The sequence below is a fragment of the Hylaeus anthracinus genome, unplaced genomic scaffold (assembly GCF_026225885.1).
Source record: "Hylaeus anthracinus isolate JK02 unplaced genomic scaffold, UHH_iyHylAnth1.0_haploid 4, whole genome shotgun sequence".
Taxonomy (NCBI): domain Eukaryota; kingdom Metazoa; phylum Arthropoda; class Insecta; order Hymenoptera; family Colletidae; genus Hylaeus; species Hylaeus anthracinus.
Genome location: NW_026535289.1, coordinates 13,195,809 through 13,217,633, shown reverse-complemented (window position 1 = coordinate 13,217,633; position 21,825 = coordinate 13,195,809). Strand labels below are relative to the sequence as shown.

General features: G+C 46.3%; 1 protein-coding gene across 11 annotated transcripts in view; it reads left to right on the top strand.

Annotated features, from left to right (window-relative positions):
• Positions 1-21,825, top strand: part of LOC128894470 (potassium voltage-gated channel protein Shaker) — a 110,870-nt gene that overhangs the window by 24,748 nt on the left and 64,297 nt on the right. The window contains exon 1 of one of the 11 annotated variants that reach the window (XM_054156225.1): positions 18,275-20,309. The exons of the other annotated variants lie outside the window; for them this stretch is intronic. Coding sequence (XP_054012200.1) covers positions 20,236-20,309 — 74 coding nt within the window. The 5' untranslated portion in view covers positions 18,275-20,235. Of the gene's footprint in view, positions 1-18,274; positions 20,310-21,825 lie in introns of those variants that run through there. 11 annotated transcript variants of the gene reach the window in all.

The window sequence follows — 21,825 nt, the reverse complement described above, 5'->3', positions numbered from 1 at the left end:
ACTCGTACCCCTCGGGTCGAGTCTGCAAACATGCGAATTGAAATGTATCGACTGAAAAATCGAAATGAAAAATGAATCGACTACCGTTCGGATTTGATTAATTCTGATATTCGATGCTCGACGAAGTTGCAAACAAACTCGAATGCTCTCGCAACGAATATCTCATTATACTTTCGCTGCGATAACATTTACAAATACCTGGCTGCAGATATTCTCAACGAGTACGAGTAATCGCAAGGAATAACAACGACAATCGATTCGATTTCGCTTGAAATTCTCGCAAACCTTATCCACTTAACCGCCTTCGCTGCAATTAACTCGTCGCGATTCGTCGCGCACTCGTCGCGATCAATATTTATTAAATCAACGTTCGATTTAATTAAATTTGTCCAGAATAAATATAGCCCGGATCGAATCGGGAGCATCGAGCTTAACGAGCCAATAACAAAAACTAATAACGAAATCCATACGTTCGTCCCGAACTAACACGGTCGGGGGTGGTTTTGATCCGTTTCGCGATTGCTCGCCGACGATACGAATTTTGCTAACGACGAGTGTAATTCCGAAACGTCCGTTTCGCGGCGATCTTCGGCGTCGTTTACGCGTTACTAAGTATCAATTTCGTTTCTGTGAGCTTTCGCGTCCCTGGCGACAGAACTCGACGAACGCTCGAATCACACGCGAGCGGCGGCGCGTTCGTTTTAATTCCGACGAGTTTCATTACAGCCGGTCGCGGGAAGTTATAATTATCCTTAAAACTCCCGAACAGGCCGCCGTACATTATTACGGTAATTGGAATTACTCCGAGAGCCGAGCGAGCGAAACGAGTTCGCGCGCGTTCCGGGACGAAACTTTTAACAAGTGAGACCATTCAGAATCTCGTGATTGCTCGACCGAGCTTTAGTGTCCGTGACGTCGGGTAAAAATCATGGGGAACGTACGCTTTCCTCTCGATAGGAATGTTCTCGCGGTCCAGACTTTCCTCGGCTAATTCGCAATTTAACGTTGAACATACCGCGACGAGTCGGATTATTTTCGAACCGTTTTCAAACAATTGTGTACAGTTGTTATGTACGATATATAAATTATCTGTTTGTCCAGAAAATGTCAATTTAAACAAAAAAATAAACTCGAAAGCACGCTTGAATTTTGATATACCGGGTGTCCTAAAAATGTTAGAAGTCCAAACAACTTTTTCCTTGGAGAAAATGTTGTCCGAGGCTTCGTTAAAGAGATATTAATAGAAAACCAGCGACGAATCGATTATTTTTAGGGCGACAGAAGGAACGTCGCGTTAACGACCGCTGCTACGCGAGAGGAACGATAAAGTTGCGAGATTCCCCGATGGGCTACGAGTCCGTTTGCTCGGAAGAAAGTCGATAAAAGTACACCTTTGACGCGTTAAGTATCCTGTTCTACGAAGGTTCCAAAGTTTCCGAGGCGTTCCTTACAAGCGGGACCTTTTTATTCTTCCCGTCTGTCCGTTTCGTCGCAGTAAGTCCAATCGTAAGTTCGTATTCCTCACTCTACGTTACAGCACAGGGAAGACGATCGTTTCTCGAGATTTGTCCCGAAAGCATCCTCTCCATTTACGGAAGGTTACATTTGCTCTTAGAAATAAGGTCAAACGTTTTTTTCCCCCATCTTTTCTTTTTTCGAATATTCGCAGCTCTTTGGCGCACAATCGGAGCGCGTTCTCGTCCATGTCCTACCGCAAGCGCGTCATTGTTTTGAAAGCTCCCGGCGAAAGTGCTTCCCTCCTTCGCTCTCGATTGTCCTCGCAGACCGTCACTCGGAGACAATAGCCTCTTCCGGTCGGTCTAACGGCAGGTTGAGCGAGGAACGCGACTACAGAGATACTCGAAACGTTCCACGGAGGAACAAGCCTCACCTGTTCGTCCGCTTTCGAGACGTTTGTCTAGCTGATCCAAGCTTGATTGTCTTCCAAGACGAGATCTCTAATTTGAGATTTGAGAAACCAGGTCACCCTTATCTCGTCGACAATCGTTTTATTGACACTTCGAGTTCCAATGAAATTAAACTTGAACAAACGTTATTGCTCGGCGACTTACTGTGTCGAAGGGCAAAGGGTTTAGAAAGGAATCGTCCATCTTCTCGCGCGCAACGACGCGGAACGTTCGATTGGTTCTCTGTTTGCCACAACCCATCGAAAATTGCAAAGTTCGTTTCCATTGGGTCCAGAAATACGAAGGTTGAGGTAACGTTTCTCTTCGGCCTCCGCGAGACTAATAGTCGCGGTGTCTCCGGAACGAGAATTATGCCGGGCAACGATATTCCGAGAGGTCGGTGCTGAATTTCAGCGAGAGCATCGGGAGAGTAATTTTTCATGCGACGTTTAATGGCCGCCCGCCCTTGTCGTTGCCATTCTCGCTACTCTTGACACCGAATATCGCGACCGTGACATTCCTCCTCCGATTTTACCGCGAGCCATTTCCGCGGCATTTCGCTGTTTTCGGGACGACTGCGAAGTCGCGACGCGCTCGATTCTCGATCGCGCCTCGTCTCGCAGACTCGCGCTGATCGAGGAAGTTCCATGCCGTGGAAATTGCAACTCGATAAGGTTATATTTTTAGGCAGCTACACAATTTATTCTTCCGTGCGAAGCACTTCCCACGGCGGGACGGCCCGTATTATTTTCAACTCGAACACGGGAAACTCCGGTCGCTTACGTTTGTTCCACGTTAATCTTGTCCCTCGCTGCGGTAATTATCTCGTCCATCTGTTTCCCCTAATTTCGCTCAGTTTACCGAGCGAAGAGTTTATTTAACCACCGCATTACCGCTGTTTTGTGTCCGAGACAGAGGAGGAGGTACGGTAAAAGCTTTCGCTCTAGGAACGTAAATTCTATTTGAAAGAGACGCGTTCGCGAACTGGTTAACAGGTTCGTCTTTGCGCAATAAGCACGATACGATTTCTAGAGAAAACAAGGTCGATACATCGAAGAAATCGATGTAACGAATGTTTCGTCGATCGAACTTGCATTTTCGCGGTTGAACTTATACGATTCGGAGTGAAAAGCGGGAAAAGCTCCGACAAGTTTCAGGGGAACGTTGAAATTAAAGAGGCTCTACGGTTACGCTGTAAGTCAATATAGAGTTACTATTCGTCGCTTGATTCACGTAGCAGTAGATTTGGCATAGTATTTAAAATATTACAATTGTTCGCAATTTTGTATCAAAATAAAAAAAAAAAAAATTATGTTAAACATTGATTTTTAGTCGTTATTATATCTATTATATTTATATTGTATCGTAAAGTAATATAAATCAATTATTTTCAGACAAACTACAGTACTATTTGTATTTATACGCGCGTTTTCTAACCGCTCGTCCAGCGTGCCAGATCTCCTCGTACAATGTCAATAGCAGAAGACAAAACGCATTATCCTAGTATTCTTTAATTTATTATTAATACTACAAGTACCCTTGGAGTATTTTGTAAATCGATACATGTTCTTTAGATATTTTTCTATTATGCATAAAATTTTCGATCCAATCTCGGCGTCGATTACTTTGTAGCGCGTTATTGAGCGCGTTGAAAACGCATTTTCCCGTTAGAGCCCTCGTTAAAAAGTGAAAAATTGAAACATTTATAGTTATTTCTTAGCTTTTAGGTACCCTAGCCTTCCCAAAATTCGTGTGGCTGTTTTTCGGATAAAATCTAACCCGTATACAAATTTTTATCACTTTCTCGGCGTTATTTCTATTTGCACTAGAGCCTCCTTAATTAATCCCGAAGTTTCCGACCGTTTCGCCGGCATATTAAATTACCCCGAAGAGAAACGATAAATCTCGTACAATTGTACGGCATCTAAGGTCAACGAACGGCCTCTATAATTCGGACGGATCGTTTTGCGTCGAGTTCCGATAGAAGTTTCGCCTCGGTCTCTCCGGTTCGATCCGATAATCATTCCGCGAAGAGGCAACTTCGTAAAGCACGAGCGTAATTTTCGGAGGGCGCACAAATCCACGAATTTCTCCGAATTTCGTCCTCTCGATAGCGCTTCGTTGTCTCTTTGAAAATCGACGGAGCAACGTTTCCCGTTATACTACTCGTCCTTCCATCTTCCGCTCGCTTTGTTTATTTCATTTCGCATTCGTTCGTGCATCGTATTTGCAGAAGGTAGTTCGGCTTCCTTTATTATTACGAAATACTTGTTAATTTGCATAATGGAGAGCCAGAGACTGGTCCGCGACTCACTTTCGAAGTTATCGCGCAAGCACAATGAAACGCAAACAATTAAGGTAAGACGAGGAAGACAACGTTAGAAAATAGGTCGAGTAAGATGGAAATCTAAGAGGGAAAAATTAAGCGAAGCGTTCACGAGGATAGAAACCGAGAATACGTACCGGAAGTTGAGAGAGATGAAATGTGTAGGAATAAAATAACTACGTAAGTAAAGGTAGCCCGATGCTCGTACCCGGCTGTTATTATATCATTAACCCTATGTCCCAGGGAATATTACTGATTTCCTTCGACCACGGTGCAATTTAGACTTACGGGAACACACTCAGTCCCATAAATATTCGTGGTTTCTACGTCTATTGAAAACATTAACGATTAACGTTACTTGACCGAATATAAAAATACTCGTGAGTATTTTTCACATTCTCCACTCGTAACGGTCGCCTCGAAGTCGATCCAATGAATGTCCCTTTGTCCATCGCTTTTGCTACGCGTAGCCACCGGTTTGGAAAAATCCAAATTGCACGATGAGAGAGCGCGTCGCCAAACGCCAATTCCAACAAGGACAACATGCTCTCGAGCCAGCGGCGACCGACTTGCGACAGAACATTGTAACGTAACGCGAGCATTCGCTTAGTTTGATCGTCTACTTTTCACCGAATCGAGCAGGAAGCATCGAGAAAGAGTTCAGCCGAGAGTTCGAAGCGAGCATATAGCAGCGTTCTGTTGCAAGTCAGTCGCCGGCATTACACGTACAAACCCCATAGCTATGCCTGCCCTCTTCTCTATTAAACTAATTCTTGGCCGAATATAAAAATACTCCCGCTACGATCGCGAGTTTCTTATTCCACGTAGATTCGCGGTGCGTGTCTCTGGTGTTCAACTATTTACCGTGAGGAAGATTTCGCGCGGGCGTGGGTCTCCTTGAGACGGTGAAAAATGAGCGAGGAAAACGTCCGTGGCAGTCGTTGCCGATTGATCGCGTCGCGTTATCCTTGAGCGCGGAAAACCCGTTAAAAGCTGCGTTGTCGCGAGAGCGCACCGCGAAGGCGCCGGTCGTCGACGCGTCCCGACGTTCGCGACGCATTTCGCGGGAAGGTCGCGCGAGACAGGATCACTCGAGCCAAATACGGTCGGAAGGAGGACGGGGATCCGGTCTCATCGAGGATGGATTCGAATATAGGTCAGGTCGGAGAAAGCCCCGATCGATAGACGATCCACCGGGCTCGCACGGTGCACGGTAACTGCATTATCGACGATCGCCGAAAGAAGATCCCGACTCGGACGGAAGCTGGATGCTGCGCCGGTTCGCGCACGGACGCATTCTGCTTGCGCCCCAACCTTCTCAGGATAATGCTTATTGGAAGTGGATAACGGTAATAACGGTTACCGAGCCGACGCCGACAATGCGGTCGGCCGTGATGAATTTGCTAGATAATGGTCGGCTGTGGAACGGTATGGGCGGTCGAGTCGATTGCGCTGATATACTATACGAGCAGGCTATTACGTCCCGGGTGTAACAGGAGTCCTTGATAATATAACATAATATAATATCCGCGGTTATGAATTATTCGATACACCTGGCGCTCCTTCGGCGAAGCAAACGTTTCCAACGCTTTTCGAAACATTCGTTCACACGAATCGATGTCGAACGCTGTAAATGGATATCGTATGGAAAAGTTTGATTTACGCGCGGAAACTCGGTCGTGTTTCATCCGTGATTCGTTGCCCGTTCCGACATCCGGCGAGACACGCGAATCCCTTATCGTTCGAGCTTTCGAAACATAGTAGGAACAGGGGAGATCAATTTATCGAGGCGATGCATGCTTCGAGGATCCGCGCTTTTCTACGATCATTTTCTGGTGTCCTCGAAACGTTCGATTCCCGCGTATCCGATTTGAAATTGTGTCATCGTTGCCGATAGGATGGACGACCTAAACGACGGAATAAACGGAAAATCGTCGTCGCACGGTTCGATTGGCTCTCCGCGACGTTGAGACGTGCGACTGTAAACATTTGTTTAAGGAGGCTCCACATTTACGCTGTAAATCAATACAGAGTTACTATTGTTACCATTACTCGTACATAAAGTGCTTTTGAGATCATTTTCTTGGCGTTACTTCTATTCGCGCTGGAGCATCCTTAAACGGAAAGACTCGAGCGGGCGATTTGTTAAATTTCGTCGATCGTCTTTGTTACCGCAGCTTCCGTTCGCAGCTTCCGTTCTCGAGCGTTACAGCGCTATTCCCGACGATGTAATGGACGATAAATGGGACCGTTACGGTCTCCTTCATGAAATTTTATCGACGCCGCATGCACGCTGTTCAAGTGAAAACGTAAATTTCAATTAATAACGTTGCGGTGATAGACCGTCGGCGCGCGACATTCTCCGAGCACCGACGTACACGCGAGCCCGAAGATTTGAAAGCATTCTATCGAGCTACAATATACGATAGCGCCATTTATGAAATTTCTCCACGATGCACGGAAACCGCGTAAACACCGTGGAGTATACCCGTTCAGGGGCCCGGAAGTTCGATCGTCGAGTAGCGTGAAACGATCCGAGTACTGGATCCGAAAACTGGACAAAATTCACCGACGTACCCTGGTGTTTTCGCTCCGTCCTCTTTTTTTATTCGCTGCCATTCCCTACTGTTCGAAGTTCGTCGGCAAACATCGGAGTCGGGACGTCGCTGAATGTTGGTGCTTCGACGAAAGCAAAATTTAAGTAAATCATCCGTGCAATTGTTCGAAAGCCCTGTAAATGAATTCAAATCTGATTACTTCGCCCGAATAAATATGAATTTATCTCCCTGCCGCGGTACAAAGGGAGAAAGAACGAGAAACGAAAAGGAAACGTTGAAGGAGACGTTTAAAGAGAGGTCGTCGGCACATTACCGTGAACGCGGAGAAGGTAATCTCGCTTACGTAGGTTAACTTTGTTCTCGATGAGCGAACGACAACGAGGGGGAAGGAGGACGTTCCCTCGCGAAGCGGGTGGCGAGCACCGGTGCGGTTGATCGTGTTCCGTGCAGGAGCGCGGAAAGAATATCGAGCCTGTCGGCACTCGCTAGGGGAGCTCGAGGGAGTTTCGAGCGGAGCAGAAGAGCGTAAAGTCGGCTTCCGGGGGTGGTGGAGTTCGGTCGGGGGTACCGCGTCGCTGGTGGTGGAAAGCAAGAACAGCTTCGAAGAGATGGGAACGCCACGCGACATCGCAAACTAAGCGCGAGCCACGCTGTCGGCTGCTCGTCTCCGCTCGGAGCATCCGTTGGCTCCCGCGCTTCGGTTTCCGGTCTCGCGAAAAGTCCGAGAAAAGCACGCGAAAAGTTTCGGCGTGTCTCGTTCGCGAGTGCTCGAGAACTCTTCCCCCTTCGTTCCTCTTTCTAGCTTCATCTTCGCTCGCGAACGATCGTGCCGATTTCATCGAGGCTCGCGAGTGTTGAAAGTTGCGAGGGTTCTCCTGCTTTGTTTACGAACCGGTGCGAATTACGTCGGATCCGGAAGGGTTGAAAGGGTCGCGTTAATCGATCGTCGAGTGCTCGGCGACCCTCTCGGATACGCAACCCTCTCCCGTCTCTCTGTCGCTGTTCTAAGAAACGATCGAGGGTCACGTAGTGGTCTATCGACGGAGGGTGGAAACGAGTGTCTCGGATACTTTGAATTTCGATCGACCGACTCGAACTCTGCGCGACAAACGGTTCTCGTCTTCGTCGATACCGAGCGATGAATATTTTCAAAACATCTCTACTCGTCGAGAATCACCCTTGCGTAGTATCGTCCGAGGTAATAATTAATCGTTTCACTCGAGTACGAATTGTAATAATAATGATAGTACTCTCTTTACGGGCTATACGTTCTTGCTATCAGATAACGTAAAGATAGTAATAAAAATCAGAAAAATAGAGACAAGCAAAATTGTAACCAAATACGAGTGAATTTTTGAACGAATGATTTTTAAGATGAACGGTAATCCCATTCGATTGATCGCGTTCTCTTCGTCGTTCTCAGAAACACCGGGGTTTCTGTTTACTCGGATACTCGAACGGATATCAGCGGAGCGGTGCGCGGTGAAGGCAAATATCGGTGCCCGTATTACGAGTAGTTCGTATTTCCTCTGGCTACGTCGACGAGTGGAGGGCTCGGGGGTGAATTAATGAAAGGGTCGAGAGGAATTGTAAAGGCAGCCTTCGAGATTTGCCAGCCAAGAAAAATTTAAGATAAAATCACAGTCGCCGGAGTCGTAACTCATCGATGAAAGTTTACTTTTAGAGGTAGACGACTGGATAGAATTAACGAGCGTTCGAAGTCGTTTTAACGAGACGCAACGATTCCATAACGACGATAAATGGTTAACGGTCGGTAGGAAGAACGTTCCGCGGTACGGGGCACAGTGGTTGAAAGGCGGAAAAAACCCTGAATTATAAAAGTTATATTTTCATGAATCTATTACTATATCCCAGTAGCTAATTAACTGTAAAATTTAGGTCTGCTAATGGTTTCTTATAATTTCGCGTAATATCAGGGGGAGTAGAAAGTAATGTCGTCTCTTTTACATTCAATTCGAACAATTTATGCTTTTATTTCTAATCCTTCTAACAATTGAGAAAAATGCACCTGAAGTTGACCTTTCGTATTCCAACTAGATTCTGATGAATTTTCAACAAAAATTTCGCTACGTTTCTTTCATTTCTGGGGATATTTCGAAATGTATGTGCTACCGTGAATAACAATATTTTATAATTTACTATAATTTATTCTAATTGTCTGTTTCTAGCATTTATGCATCGATTCGTTGATTTAGTCAAATATGCATTTAGCCATTAGAGGGTGCTGGGTACATCGGTTGTAATAACATTTGGGGGTTCTCGTGGCAAGTCTCTGCTTGTAAGGAAGTTGAATTAAAATTACCCACCCTCTAATGACTAAATGCATATTTCATTGAATCAACAAATCGATGCATAAATACTAGAAATAGACAATTAGAATAAATTATAGTAAATCATAAAATATTGTACATTAGTCCGATGGTACATTGATGGCACATATTTGCACTTTTCGGAGATATTGAAGTTTAAAGTATAGAATCTCTAATACGCTTAGAAAATAATATAAAAAAAAAGGAATTATCAAAAAATACCAAAAAATGTAGAAGTTACGATGTGTTTTTCGCGTTTCCATGCAGATCCGGCCACTGCGCGGCGCCGGAAGATTCAAAAATGGCGACAGAAACGATTTCAGCGGTCCGTCGCGCAAAAGTTGCGGGCATTCGTCCTTTCGACGGGAGCACGGATCTCAAGCGACGCTGTAAAGTCGCGACAAAGTGTGTCGCGTACTCTTTACGGAGAACAATTGATCTCGAGAACAATCGCGACCATGCCGGAAGCCAGGTCGCCCTTCTCGGTTCAGCACGAAATTCTACGGAATAGACGTTGCTCGGTTGGTCTCGCGATTAATTCAATCTTCGCCGTGCGCGAGAGAAAGAGAGGAGACGGGCGCCGATCGCGCGCGAGACGAGGAAAGATTCGTTATTGACCCATTCGCGCTTTGTTCGAGACGAACGGAAGGAAACGGGATGCAATTCCGTGCAATATTGTTTTTCTCCTGGTGCTTCCTGTCGAAAGATACCATTGATATCTCGTTCAATGTTTGTTCCTTCCTCTTTGACGGCGTCGCTTGCATAATATCGAGTGTTTGCCATTCGAGCGGACGCTCGCTTGGGAGAAATTGGTATCCGCGAATAACGTCGCTATCGGTATACTCCATTTTTTAACGAACAAACGTTTAACGATACGCGAGGCCACGTGGAAATTCTCGTCCCGTCCGGACGTTTTAGTTTCGATTAGAATCCACGGCAAAATCTGTAGCTTCAGCTACGATATACTTTCTTTTAGAAAAGCGCCATGCTCGAATTCTCCTCTGCGTTCTACCGCAATCTTTAAACTTGCAACGAGCACGCGGCCTGTCCCTTATTTACGATCGCCTGCAACGTTCTTTGTGGTCGAAGTACAAGACTTCCACTGACGCTCGTAAAACTACTCGAAACTACATTTTCATCTGCTCGGCTCTCGTCTCCGCGTCGACGTTAATTTTCTTACCGATTCAAAATCCTTTCCACGGACGCGCCTGTTCTCGAATCTCGCGTCAAAGCCCCACTGCGCGTAATACTTGTTCGACCGTGGACTTTCGTAATTAATTCGCGACCTCATTAGCGGAAACGGGGCGTCGAGGTTTTGCGATCCGAAGTTGCAGGACGGTACGTTACGATGCTACGTTCCAAGACGAGTACGGTCGACCCACTGTTCCGGTTTGTTTCTCGAAGACGTTAAAACGACTTCGATCCAAATTAATCGGAGCCGGCGATCACGAGCTCGTCCCTTCGTTGGCTGCGACAAACCTAAATGACGCTCCGTTTGCTGTCAAGTTGGCGGAGGACCTTGCGGTCGAGCACTCGTAAAAGCTACGAAATCGGGACGTCCGTTTTAAAGTGCGCGTGTCTACGAAATATTCGGAGCCAATCTTGGAAATTTCGAGATGCGTCCAAGTAAAATAAAGACCGTGTCAAGGTCGAAAACGACGTTCTCCTCGTCTTCGAATTAAATCGTTCCGCGGTTACGTACTTTCCGATAGAAACGAATTCGAGCCGTCGCGGTTGCTAGAAATTACGTCTTTTTACGTTGAGAAAGAAAAGAAGCGCTTTCGTATAACACGCATTGCTTATCGTAGTGATTTACAGTAAAGTACATGCACGGAAACTATCTTCACGTGGGACATTTTTTCAGGATCAGCTGATTCGCCGTTGACTAGTGAGTGTGCGTCACAGTGCGTCTTTCTCGCGTGTGCGAGTGCCGCGACTGTAAATTTCAACCGCTTATATCTCAACAACGAAGCCTCAGATTGCAAAATTGTAAAGGACTTTTTCATTCGTACTGGTATAAAGACTTGATCCTGACAAAATGTCCCACATATTTCTTAACACCTTGCGTAACAGGATCCAGGTAAAACTGAATAAAACTCACCGACATTATCCCCATGTTTTCGCTCCATCCTCTTCTACATTCACTGTCCTTCTCTACGTTCGAACCTCGTCGACGAACGTCAGAAAACATACTGCGAAATACTTTCGTCCTCTTGGGCGTGGTTGGCACAAAGGAAAATAGATTCAACGGTTCCTCGTGTTATGTTTATACTCGTAGGCTTCCTGACGGGTCAACTTACAGAACGTTACTGATCGTATTCGAAAAATAAACAGAGACCGTGGGAGCACGAGTGTCGTAAACAAAAAAAAAAAAAACGCGCGATAGCGTCGCGTCGTATTTACAGCGCGTAAATTAAATATACGCGGTGACGGATAATTTTTCACGTACTTGGCGTCGAGACGCTACCGCATCTCTAGATTATTACCGAACCGACAACAATATCGAAATCTACGATAAACGTACAAGTTCGGTCCCGAGCTTGAGGATTTAAGGAGACTTTACTGTATTCGTTCTTACCTTGCACTACGCGGTATACTACGCAGTGTATTAGCGGACCAGAATAAATTTCGCAACGTTTATAATTGTTACGATATAAAATGCGAAGAAGGATACTCGAGACTAAACGACCCGTACTGGCTGCCTTATTTACTGGGACTGATTTCGTCGCTCTCGATCCCTGCTAGGAACCCTGCTTCTTTTACTGCTTTAAGAAAAACAGCCCCGAGGGCTCGAAGTGGCAATCGTTTCGTTCCAACAGCGGTTTCCGCAACTAATTACCTAATTGGCGCTGTGGGACGCAATGAACGAAAAGGGAACAAAAGTCGATCGTTAGTGCCCGGCGTTGAATCTGGTAACGTGGGAGTAACATTCGCGCCCCATTCTCGGCGAAATCAGCTCCTCGAAGGAACAATCGTTAACGGTGCGGCCGTGTAGCGGGACGTGCAACGAGAATCGAGGATAGTGCCTCAGTTTGGGGGCGGACCTCGTTGCAGAATGATATATCCGCAGCAGCGGACGACACCAGTGAACGCCAATCACGTACGCGGCGCACGGTCACCATCCGCGTCCGGAGGAGACCATCGGCTTCGCCGTCTCGCACAATCCGTCGAGAGCTTCCGGCCCGGCGGATCGTTCTTTGCGCGTTTTCGTCGCGACCGTGAATTTTCCGTACGCGAAAGCGCGTGTGACGTGGCTTGCGGGAACCAGTGGAATATTTCTGTGTCGTTCGCGATTACGAATTCGACGTAATCCGATCGAGTGCAACGGATTTGAAATTCGAGTCAAGAACGATGGAAGTAACGAAATTTCGGGGATCGTAGAATCGCCTATTCTGTATCCATCGAGGCATCCCGAATGGGATTCGCAGTGGAAATAATTCGTGGCGACGTCCAGCACCGACCGATAAAAAAGCGTCTCGACGGTAAACCCTCGCGATCCTTTTTTCATTTTTCGATTCAATTAAACGTCGGCCCGCATCGATCCGGGACGACTGCCAACGATTCCTTCGGATCCTTTGAAATATTCACGCGCGCCTACTCAAATATTCGTGTCGCGTTCGCGGAGGTAACTGTTATTAAAGGACGGATGAAGACTCGGAGAGGGGCTCTCGTACCGCAGAGCCGCTTTCGACGCTAACAGCTGTCGCAGGACGCCAACTTTTCTTCCGTCGTCGAAAAAGTATCGTCGATCTTTCAACCCTTTGCACTCGAATGTTCCCTATCGGGGGAGTATGTAGAATGGATTTATGCAGGGGTAAATTTTTAAAAAAATCATGTTTCCTCGAAGTTTTCTTATCGAAATAGTGCGAGAAAGCAAACCAAACAATGGCTTATGTACAGAGATTTATGAATTATAAAGAGCACGAAGCAAAGAGTCTCCTAAAAGGGCCTGCAGGATTTTGTTTTTAATAATGAAGTATTCACTTTCAATTTCTATTACAATATACATTATACAATATGTATGAAACATCATAGAATATATTGAGTATATTAAAAAACAACATTCTGAAGCCTCTTTTGAGAGATCCTTTATGTTCGCAGTGGTCTCAACGCTTCAAGGAACCTATAAGAATTTATAATCGAGTCTAGTAACACCAAAAAAGACACGTTTCCAGAGTTAGACTGTTTAATGAATGCGATTCCTGTTCGCACATTTTCCAACGAGACGGCGTAGAGTGCAAATGGTTAAAAACTACCCACTTACGATTTCCCATTAAACTTTAGAATTCGCGTCGCCTTATATCGAGCTCGAATGCTAGCTCGAGTGCTCGCCTCTAGTTTCGACCCTTAGTTTATCGGTTGCGTACTCGCAACAAAGGGAGTACTTCGATTTCAGTGTCCAGTTTAGTTTCGCGTACAAGTTCGCGACGCTGCATTAATTTGCGACAGTTCATCCTCCTCCTCCCCATTTGTTGAAAAAGGATCTCGTCCGCGAGGAGTCGATACGCATCGTTAGGATCCGCGGCGATTACTGGGATGAAAAGTTAATTGCATCTTCAATTTGGCCGCAACCGAGATACGCGGTGGCGCATTAATCCGATCTCACCGCGGCAAATCGGAGGACGTGCGACCACATAGATTATCCGCGAGGACTTTCTAAGTCGCAAATAACTCGAGACGTGCGGCTCGTGTCCCTGACGGAGATGGGCAAAATCCTAGACTTCGACTAAATCTGAAGTTTGCCGATGTGTTTGTTTCGTTTCTTTCTCCGGAAAACGTTCAAAAAAGGAAACGAGACAAACACATCGGCAAACTTCAGATTCATTCGAAGTCTAGGATTTTGTCCATCACTGGTCCCTGAACGCTCGACGCTACAATGGCGTTCGAGTACAAACGAACGACGGGTTGTCTTCGATTCCATTCGGTTCGCCTGTTACACCGCTCCGATCCGAGCTCGATTCGAGTCCGAATTTGAGAAGAAGCGTCGTTGTAAATTAGATTTCGCCGCTGGTAACAAAATCGAGCGAGCAACGAGCCAAAAAATAATTACATCTCTCGATCGAGCGCAACCGAAACGCACGCGTTAATTAATGCGAGCGAACGCGCGCGCGACAATAGGCTCGGCGACGCGTGCACCCTTTACCTTCCATTTCGCGTGGGCGTTAAACCGCGAAATTTATCAGCGCGACTCGTTTCGTAGGTTCGCGTCTATGAATGGCGACTTCGCGATCGTTTTTTTCGTTCGAACGTTGGAAACGTATTCCGCGGTAACGATTTTCGTATAACGAACGAGAAGGACGAACCGATCGTAAATTTTCGAAACGCGGACGAGCGACGATGCCCGACCGAATTATGCCCATTCGCGTTTCATACTTACGCCAAGATTTTCAGCCGGGTCGTATTTACGACTGTCCGTGGAGAAGATAAAATCCCGCGATCGCAACTTTCTCGGATCGCTCGCGAAATTTACTGCTCGCGGGATAATAGCGCCGCTCTCGACGTACGTCTCATCCGCGGAGTTTACGTAGCGCGATCGTGCCAAAACCAATGGTACTGGCAAACGATTATCCATTATTGCGCTCTTTATCGACGTTATGGCTGAGATAGCCACGGCGCGAATAGGAAATACGGCGTAATACAATTTTAACGTCGCCCCTATTCGCTTCCATTCGAATTTAAGTTTATCGTTAGCACTTGGAACGTTTATCGTTCTCCAACACACGAGCCTCGTCGCGCTCGTAAACGTACGCGTATAAATCGCCACCGTGTTACCGAGTTACGCGACTACAAAGGATCGCGAATAAAAAAATCCCGAAAACCAATTAAAATTAAACGAAACACGAAGGTACGACGATCGACATCGTGACATTTGCATTATCGAGAGTATCGAGCGCGCGTAGTTCGCCGACGACGCGATTACTTGGACGGGCGCGACAAACCGTGGCGGCAATTACCGTCCGGCATTCGTTACGCCTCACGTGTAGCTTTTTTAGCGTGACGCGCACGATTACGGAGGCTAATCGAGGTCTTGCAGCGGGAAAGAATTGCCCCAAGTTCGTCCCTCGCTTACAACCAAGTACGACTTGCACTCGCGACCATCGAGAAGGTTTTTCCCTTGAAGAAATAACACGAGAAAGTTTTAAGAACGTGTTAGAGAATGGTGTCGTTGTGTGAAAGTTGCGTGCGGCGACGCGCTGTCTCATCGTGCGTTCTGGAATTTTCCATACCGTCAGGGTTTTGCGTAGTAATCGGGAAAAGGGAGGAACGGTCAAAGGGGAATTGACGTTGGATTGACTTTCGAGGAAAACGGTCAACCGTCCTCGCGGATTGTATCGCTAGCAAACCATTAACCCTAGAATGAAAGGATCGAGTAAATTGTTCTCCTTGCAATTACCTTTTGTTACTTCTTTACGCATTGTTCACCGTTTCGCTGCTACGCGGTACAAAAGCGCGAAACCTGCGTTCGTTTGTCTCGAAAACCGCGGCGCAAGTTTCAGTGTGTCTTTGACAACATCGAGTCAAAGTATGTCCCGCAGTTTTCGTGCGTTCTTGCAAGAATTGCTTAGCAGTCAAACGGTTAAAGAGACTTGTATTTCAAATTTACTGTTGTTTGGTACCTTATTCCTTGATACTTCATGAACTAATGAAAAGAAAAGGTAGGAAATTGGATATTTCGAAAAGGAGTAAGAATGACTCGATCTTTCCATTAACACGTTGATCGCCACGTCGCCCACATATGGGTGACAGTGGTTTTCACCGATGAACGAACAGAATTAATTTTGCACGTTCGGTAACAAAGAAAAACAAATTTGAATGAAATTCTCAAGCATCAACGAAGTTATAAAAATAAATACCACAACAAATGTTTGATTACGTAGCTTCCGAAAGTCTAGAAAGAAAACTCGATCACGATAGAAATGTTCAAGAGTATCGGTCTGGCAGTAAACGCGTTAAGGGTTAACACTAGAGGCTGAGAAAAAAGGCCTAACTTTGATAATTAATTTTGAGAGTATCGCCAAAAGAATAGGACTCCTTAATACAGGGCATATTTGACACATATCGAAGTATAAACAAAAATTGTGGTGTTATATTTTTAGTACAAAACGTCGACGATGAAGCGACTCTTCGAAATTGACGTTCTTTAAAACGCCTTCGCGGGAGGACGGTTTTCTCGTTTCGCATAACATTTGGAACGACGAAAGAGACGAGCGTGACGTATGTAACGTTGATACGAATCGAACTAAAAAATAATTGAACGCAAACCCTTACGGGACCGATTACAGCGCAACGTAAAATTACGTCTGCTATCGTGTAAATCGCGGTCGGTCTTTCGGACGGAGCGGTTGAACTCTTCGATCAAATTGTCGGGAAACGCAAATTGCGGGGGGAGGCGGGAAGGGGGCGAAAGAGTAGGGTTAATAGGTTACGAGCGAAGAGGGTTCCGCTGCATTTCTAATTCGAATCGCCGGGTAAGTTTCACGCGTAGAAAGTTGGGCGTTCTCTAGGTTGATTATAGATTTACAATGTTCTTGTTCGGTGACGGAATAGCTGTGGTAGGCGGAGCCAATCGACGGGAGCACGTGGCGCGCGTGGAACGTCGCGTCGAAGAACTCGGCATGCCGCAGTCACCTTTCGAGCTGTCAACAATAGACGTTCCGCGTCGACCGCGTTCGCGGCGTCTCTCCAGTCCGACCGCGAAAACCGAGCAGTGACATTCGTACGATGATACCGAATCCATCGGGGTGGATCCGCGCGGGGAGCGGATTGCTGTCGCGGTTCGATCGCGGACACGGCGCGCCGTAGAATCGGCGATCGGTATCCGACTCGCGAAGTGTCCTTTGGAAAATGGTGAGACAGTGCTCGCGTTTGATGTGCGACGAACGTTTTTCGACAACAGGAATGGTGACTTTCGCGAAAGTGACTCGAGTTTAGGCCAACCGAGACGCGGAATCCGGTATCGTATCGAGCCATTCGCCTTCGCAGGTCCACGACCGTGATACCTCGACTCGAATAACATTCACGGGAACAACGGTTCGCGAAGGATAATTTGCGCGAGCGAAACGCGTCCGTTAAAAGTTACGTACGCGACAAAAGTGGAAAAATTGCCAAGCGTCGCGACGGCAACCTATCGATCGCCGTATCTCGACAACCTGAAACGGTACAGGCATAAATATCGACTCGCGTTACCGTTTCTTTTTTTTTTTTTTTCTTTTTGCGACACTTTTTCCCGTCCCGAACGCCGGTCTCGCGGACCCCTTTTTTTATCCCTTTATCCCTCCAGCGGAGCGCGTCCAACGCCGCGAACAATTACGATACGACACCGCAGAGACGTAAATACCCGTGAATTTCGGTGGATCAATTAAATCTACGCGCGCAGCGTAAACGTCCGCTCGGTACTTACCGCATCGCGCTTCTACGGCAACGAGCCAGGGGACCGGACAGTGATTACTTTTGTAATAATCCCTCGTAATTGGCAGATTAATCGCTCACGCTGTGAACTACACTTGTACGTGGAACCATGAAACGGTCGTTTGTAATCTTTCGGTGGTAATCGCGTTCGATTATTCGTTAATCGTCGATACCCGTCGCTCGGTAATCGTAACCAACGATTCCATTTCGCTGGGATTTCGCTCGCGTTCCTACCTGCCTACCTACGGTACCTACTCGAACAAAATTTCTGGACCGTTGATTACGTTCTTGGTGACGGTAACGAGGCCATGGCGGTCGAGTGATTTCTTTGAGGAAACGACGAGACTATAATTTTGTCAACGATCCGCGCGATCAGTCACGTTCGAACTGCGCTTCGAGGGAAGAGCGAAAGAGAATTCGAACGGGGATCCTCGAGGTTCTCGAGACCGGCCATAGCGTTAGCTTCGCCGCGTACGTTGCGTCCGATAAGAAACGAGCGTCGAATTACTCTACAATTTTGCGAAACACTCGCGTCAACACGTTGATCGCCGTGTCGTGTACAGTGGGTGTAGAATGTATTCGTACACCGATCGATTTACCAAAAAACTTTTCTGTGAAATTGTAGCTTTCTTAATTTCTTTTTTTTTTTTTTTTTGTAATCAATGATATTTTACACATTCTCGGAAATCTCTAAGATGGATATAGTCCAAATAACATTTACTAGTTAGTATAATTTGTGAAACTAACAAACAAAAATAAAAAAAAAAAAAAAATAACGCGAAAAGTGGATACAAAAATAGAAGCAATAAGTATTTATAACGTAAACACGTTACTTTATTGCTTCGTACGAATTAGAAAACGTCAAATTTCCAGTAAACGTACTTTAAAAAAAAAGCTCTAATAGAAGAATAGAAGAGATAATTACTACGGAAATAAACGGAATTTAAATAGAAAACAGCCGGGTCGAAAGGGTTAAGTCCAATAAGAATAAGTTTCAGATGTATCGAAAGGAAGCAACTCTAGCGGTCAACGTGTTGAAGCATTAGATCGAACGAAAAGTCCTCGCGTTCCGTTCCGCGGGAAATTCATCGATTGTTCGACGCGGGATATGTGTGTAAAACGCAAGACCGCAATCGTCCGAAACACCCCGAACGTGCCAGTTGAAAATAAAAAGAAGAAACGACGTTGACAGATAACCCAAAGAACGGTACGCGGTTACGTCGGAAATTCGGCACGAGCGGAAATGTTGTCGCGGAATAGAAAACGGGCGGCTCTATCGAACCGAACGATGATCGATCGCGATAGGCGACGGTGCAACGTTTTCATCGAACGACCGTCGCGTATCTGAAACGCACGAACAAAGAGGGCCGCGTCCCTCGCGTATCGCGATTCGGTCTGTATTCACGGCTATAGGGACGCGACGCGTCGAACCGTTCGCTCGAACGTCGAATGAATTTCGCGAATTCGTTTCTGCCGGCGGTGAATCGATTCGGCCGGGTTTTCGCGAGTGAAAATCGTCGCGCGATTCCGCGCCGGAACTCGCGGACAAAGACGGCCGACGAGTCGCGATACAGTCGCGTCGATTCTCGTTAATCTCGAATTTCCGCTGGCGCCCGGGTCGCGTGCCAAAATTCGCTGCGCGAATTAAACGAATTTGTCTGTCACGGGAATGTCGTTGTCGTCGCTAGACTGCGGATTTTTACGGATCCGTAGGAGATTCGAAATGTGCGAGAAAGTGCGAAATGCACGCAGTACGTATATTTGCAGGGCGAAACAAATTCTCGTTCAAGTTGAATTTTGATCGTTGCGGTTGTTGGCAATCGTCGACGCATCCGAGACACTCGCTCGTGTAAACGACGCGTGCGTAAACGAAGCACTTCGGGAAAGGGAAGATATAATTCGGTGTCCTGTTTCCGGGAGGACAGCTCGCGCAAAGAGAATGCGGAGCGACGCGAATCCGAGATGCAAAAAGGGGGTCGTTACGAAACCGGTGAACGCTAAACGAGTGGGAATTTTCTTCTCAAACGGCTCTCCTTAATTCGTTAAAAAATGCATCCCTTCGGAAAGTTGGCAATCCTTCCACCGAAGGGAAAAGTTCCCAGCGTCGATCGTCGCGTTAAAAGCTTTGTCGGAATTCTTTTCGATCGCGGCCCCCGTACGATTTATAAATGAGTTCTTTTGTACAGAGATAGCGGGTCGAGTCTGAAGAGAGTTTCGTTTTCGGCGGGCACGGACGGTCGATGGTTAGGCAAAAGTCCTCCCGTACTCGACACGGTCCGATCGGAGAGAATATCGATCGGTTCGCACGTATCGCTTCGGACGATCCGAGTAAACGGAAGTCGCGGCGAAAGGAACAATACCGGATCGCGATCGTGAGTGAGGAATCCCGTCCAGGTGGTTTCGTCGCGACGGCTAACGGAGCTGCGAAGGGGATGCTCGACCTTGGTCGGTGCTGGTCTCTAGGGTTATTTTAAAAAGAGGGACAAGGCCGCTTATGGAGCGGTACGCTCGGTTCGCGCGGCTGAGAACGAAACGGGCAGACGGTCGATCGGGAAGCTCGACTGAAAATAGAGACGGCCACGCTTCACGAAGACGCGAGATGACGACGGACGCGGAACCAGCACGCTTGTCTCGTAACTTCGACGAGGTATTATGAACCTGGAATGGCCATCATCGAGTTCTCTGTTGCTCGTGGAGATTGAGGTATGGCCGCGGTAGCCGGCATCTATGGCTTCTCAGAGGAACGACACGCCAGATATTCCGATCATCGGCAGCATCCGTGAGTTTCACGTGAAAGACGACCGAATCGATACCATCTCGCCGCGATACTAGACTGTGCCCTTTTGCTTGATCGTTTGTCGCTTCCGGCCACTCACTATTATTCCGTTCGGGAGTCTTTCGGCAAAAAGTTACTTTTCCATTCTTTTCGTTTTTGTATAATTTAAAATAAGTTGGATTTTATTCGATTGTCGATATCGGGTTGCCCGGAAAGTCCATGTCGATTTTTGGTAGGTCTGAATATATCGGAATTGTTGAAAACAAATAACGTGTATGCATCCCTTGAAACAGAGCACGGTAAGATTTGCACTTTTTGGCCGTTTTTCGGTAAACCCCGCCCAGCCCGCGAGCAGCCAACGAGCTGCCTGGTGGATCAGGACCGTACCACCGTCACCGGTACATCGCGAACATATTTTTAATAGCTTTACACATCGCCCGGAGGGCACTTTTGTGTCGACACGATTTTAAGTGGTATCCCTGTTAAACCTGATCCACCGATGACCGATTATGGCATACTCGATAAATAATACAGAAAACGGCAGGAAACATTTTTTTGTTCTCTATTTCATGGATGTCTCTTTATATCCCGAGAAAGATTATTCGGGAATTATTAACTCTTTGTTTACACGATTTAACTCTTTGTTTACACTCTTTGTTTACACACTTTGTGTACATCGAGTCGTGAATATTCGCAGATGTTTCTTTTCGAAGTAGCGTTTTTCGTTTCACAGAAATTTATTATAAAAAATGGACTGGATTTGAATTTTTATAAACAAAATTCCTCGAGTCAACAGTTTTCCAAAAAGAAATTCACGAAAATCACCTGTTTTTAAAGCCGTTACCCTGGAATCCCCCTTAAAACTATGTTCGCAAGGTCCCGGCAAAGTGACACGGTCCTGAACGGAGAGCGAGGAGGCAGAGCTTACCGAAAAAACGACCGAAAAGTGCGAATCTCGCCGAGCTCTACCTTAAACGGTAAGAAAGGTAGCGAAACAAAATGGTACCTACGTAATTCGATAACCGCATATCGGAATTCAAATGAGTTTTTAAGAAAAGAGTTTTTCTTAAAAATTGCCACAAACTTTCTGGACAGCCCAATATAATTAAACCGATTCATCTGCAAACAAATTTTAGTCTTAAAAAAGGAAGACAAATATTTCTTTCGCGTAGAAAAAATTTCGACGTCGTCGCGACGATTAAGGTACAAGATTAGTACAAGAATATTTTGAAAGAAAGAGCTACTTTTCTTTTTTATCGAAAGTCCCTAGAAATAACAGACAGGAAAGCAACTCGGTCCCTTTCGTTTCTCGCTTTTGTTCTCGCTTCCAGCGGCAGTAATTTACCCGAACGTGGGTTGCGTTGCATGGTTACATTACGTTATAGTTTGCTGGGGAAAGGTTTTCAATTATTTTTCTTGGAACAGATGTTCCGTTGAACGTTCGTTGCGATGGCTTTACTCGTAGTCGCAGATTATTTCGTAGCCGCGAAACTTGGAAAAATTGCCGAACCCCGGGACG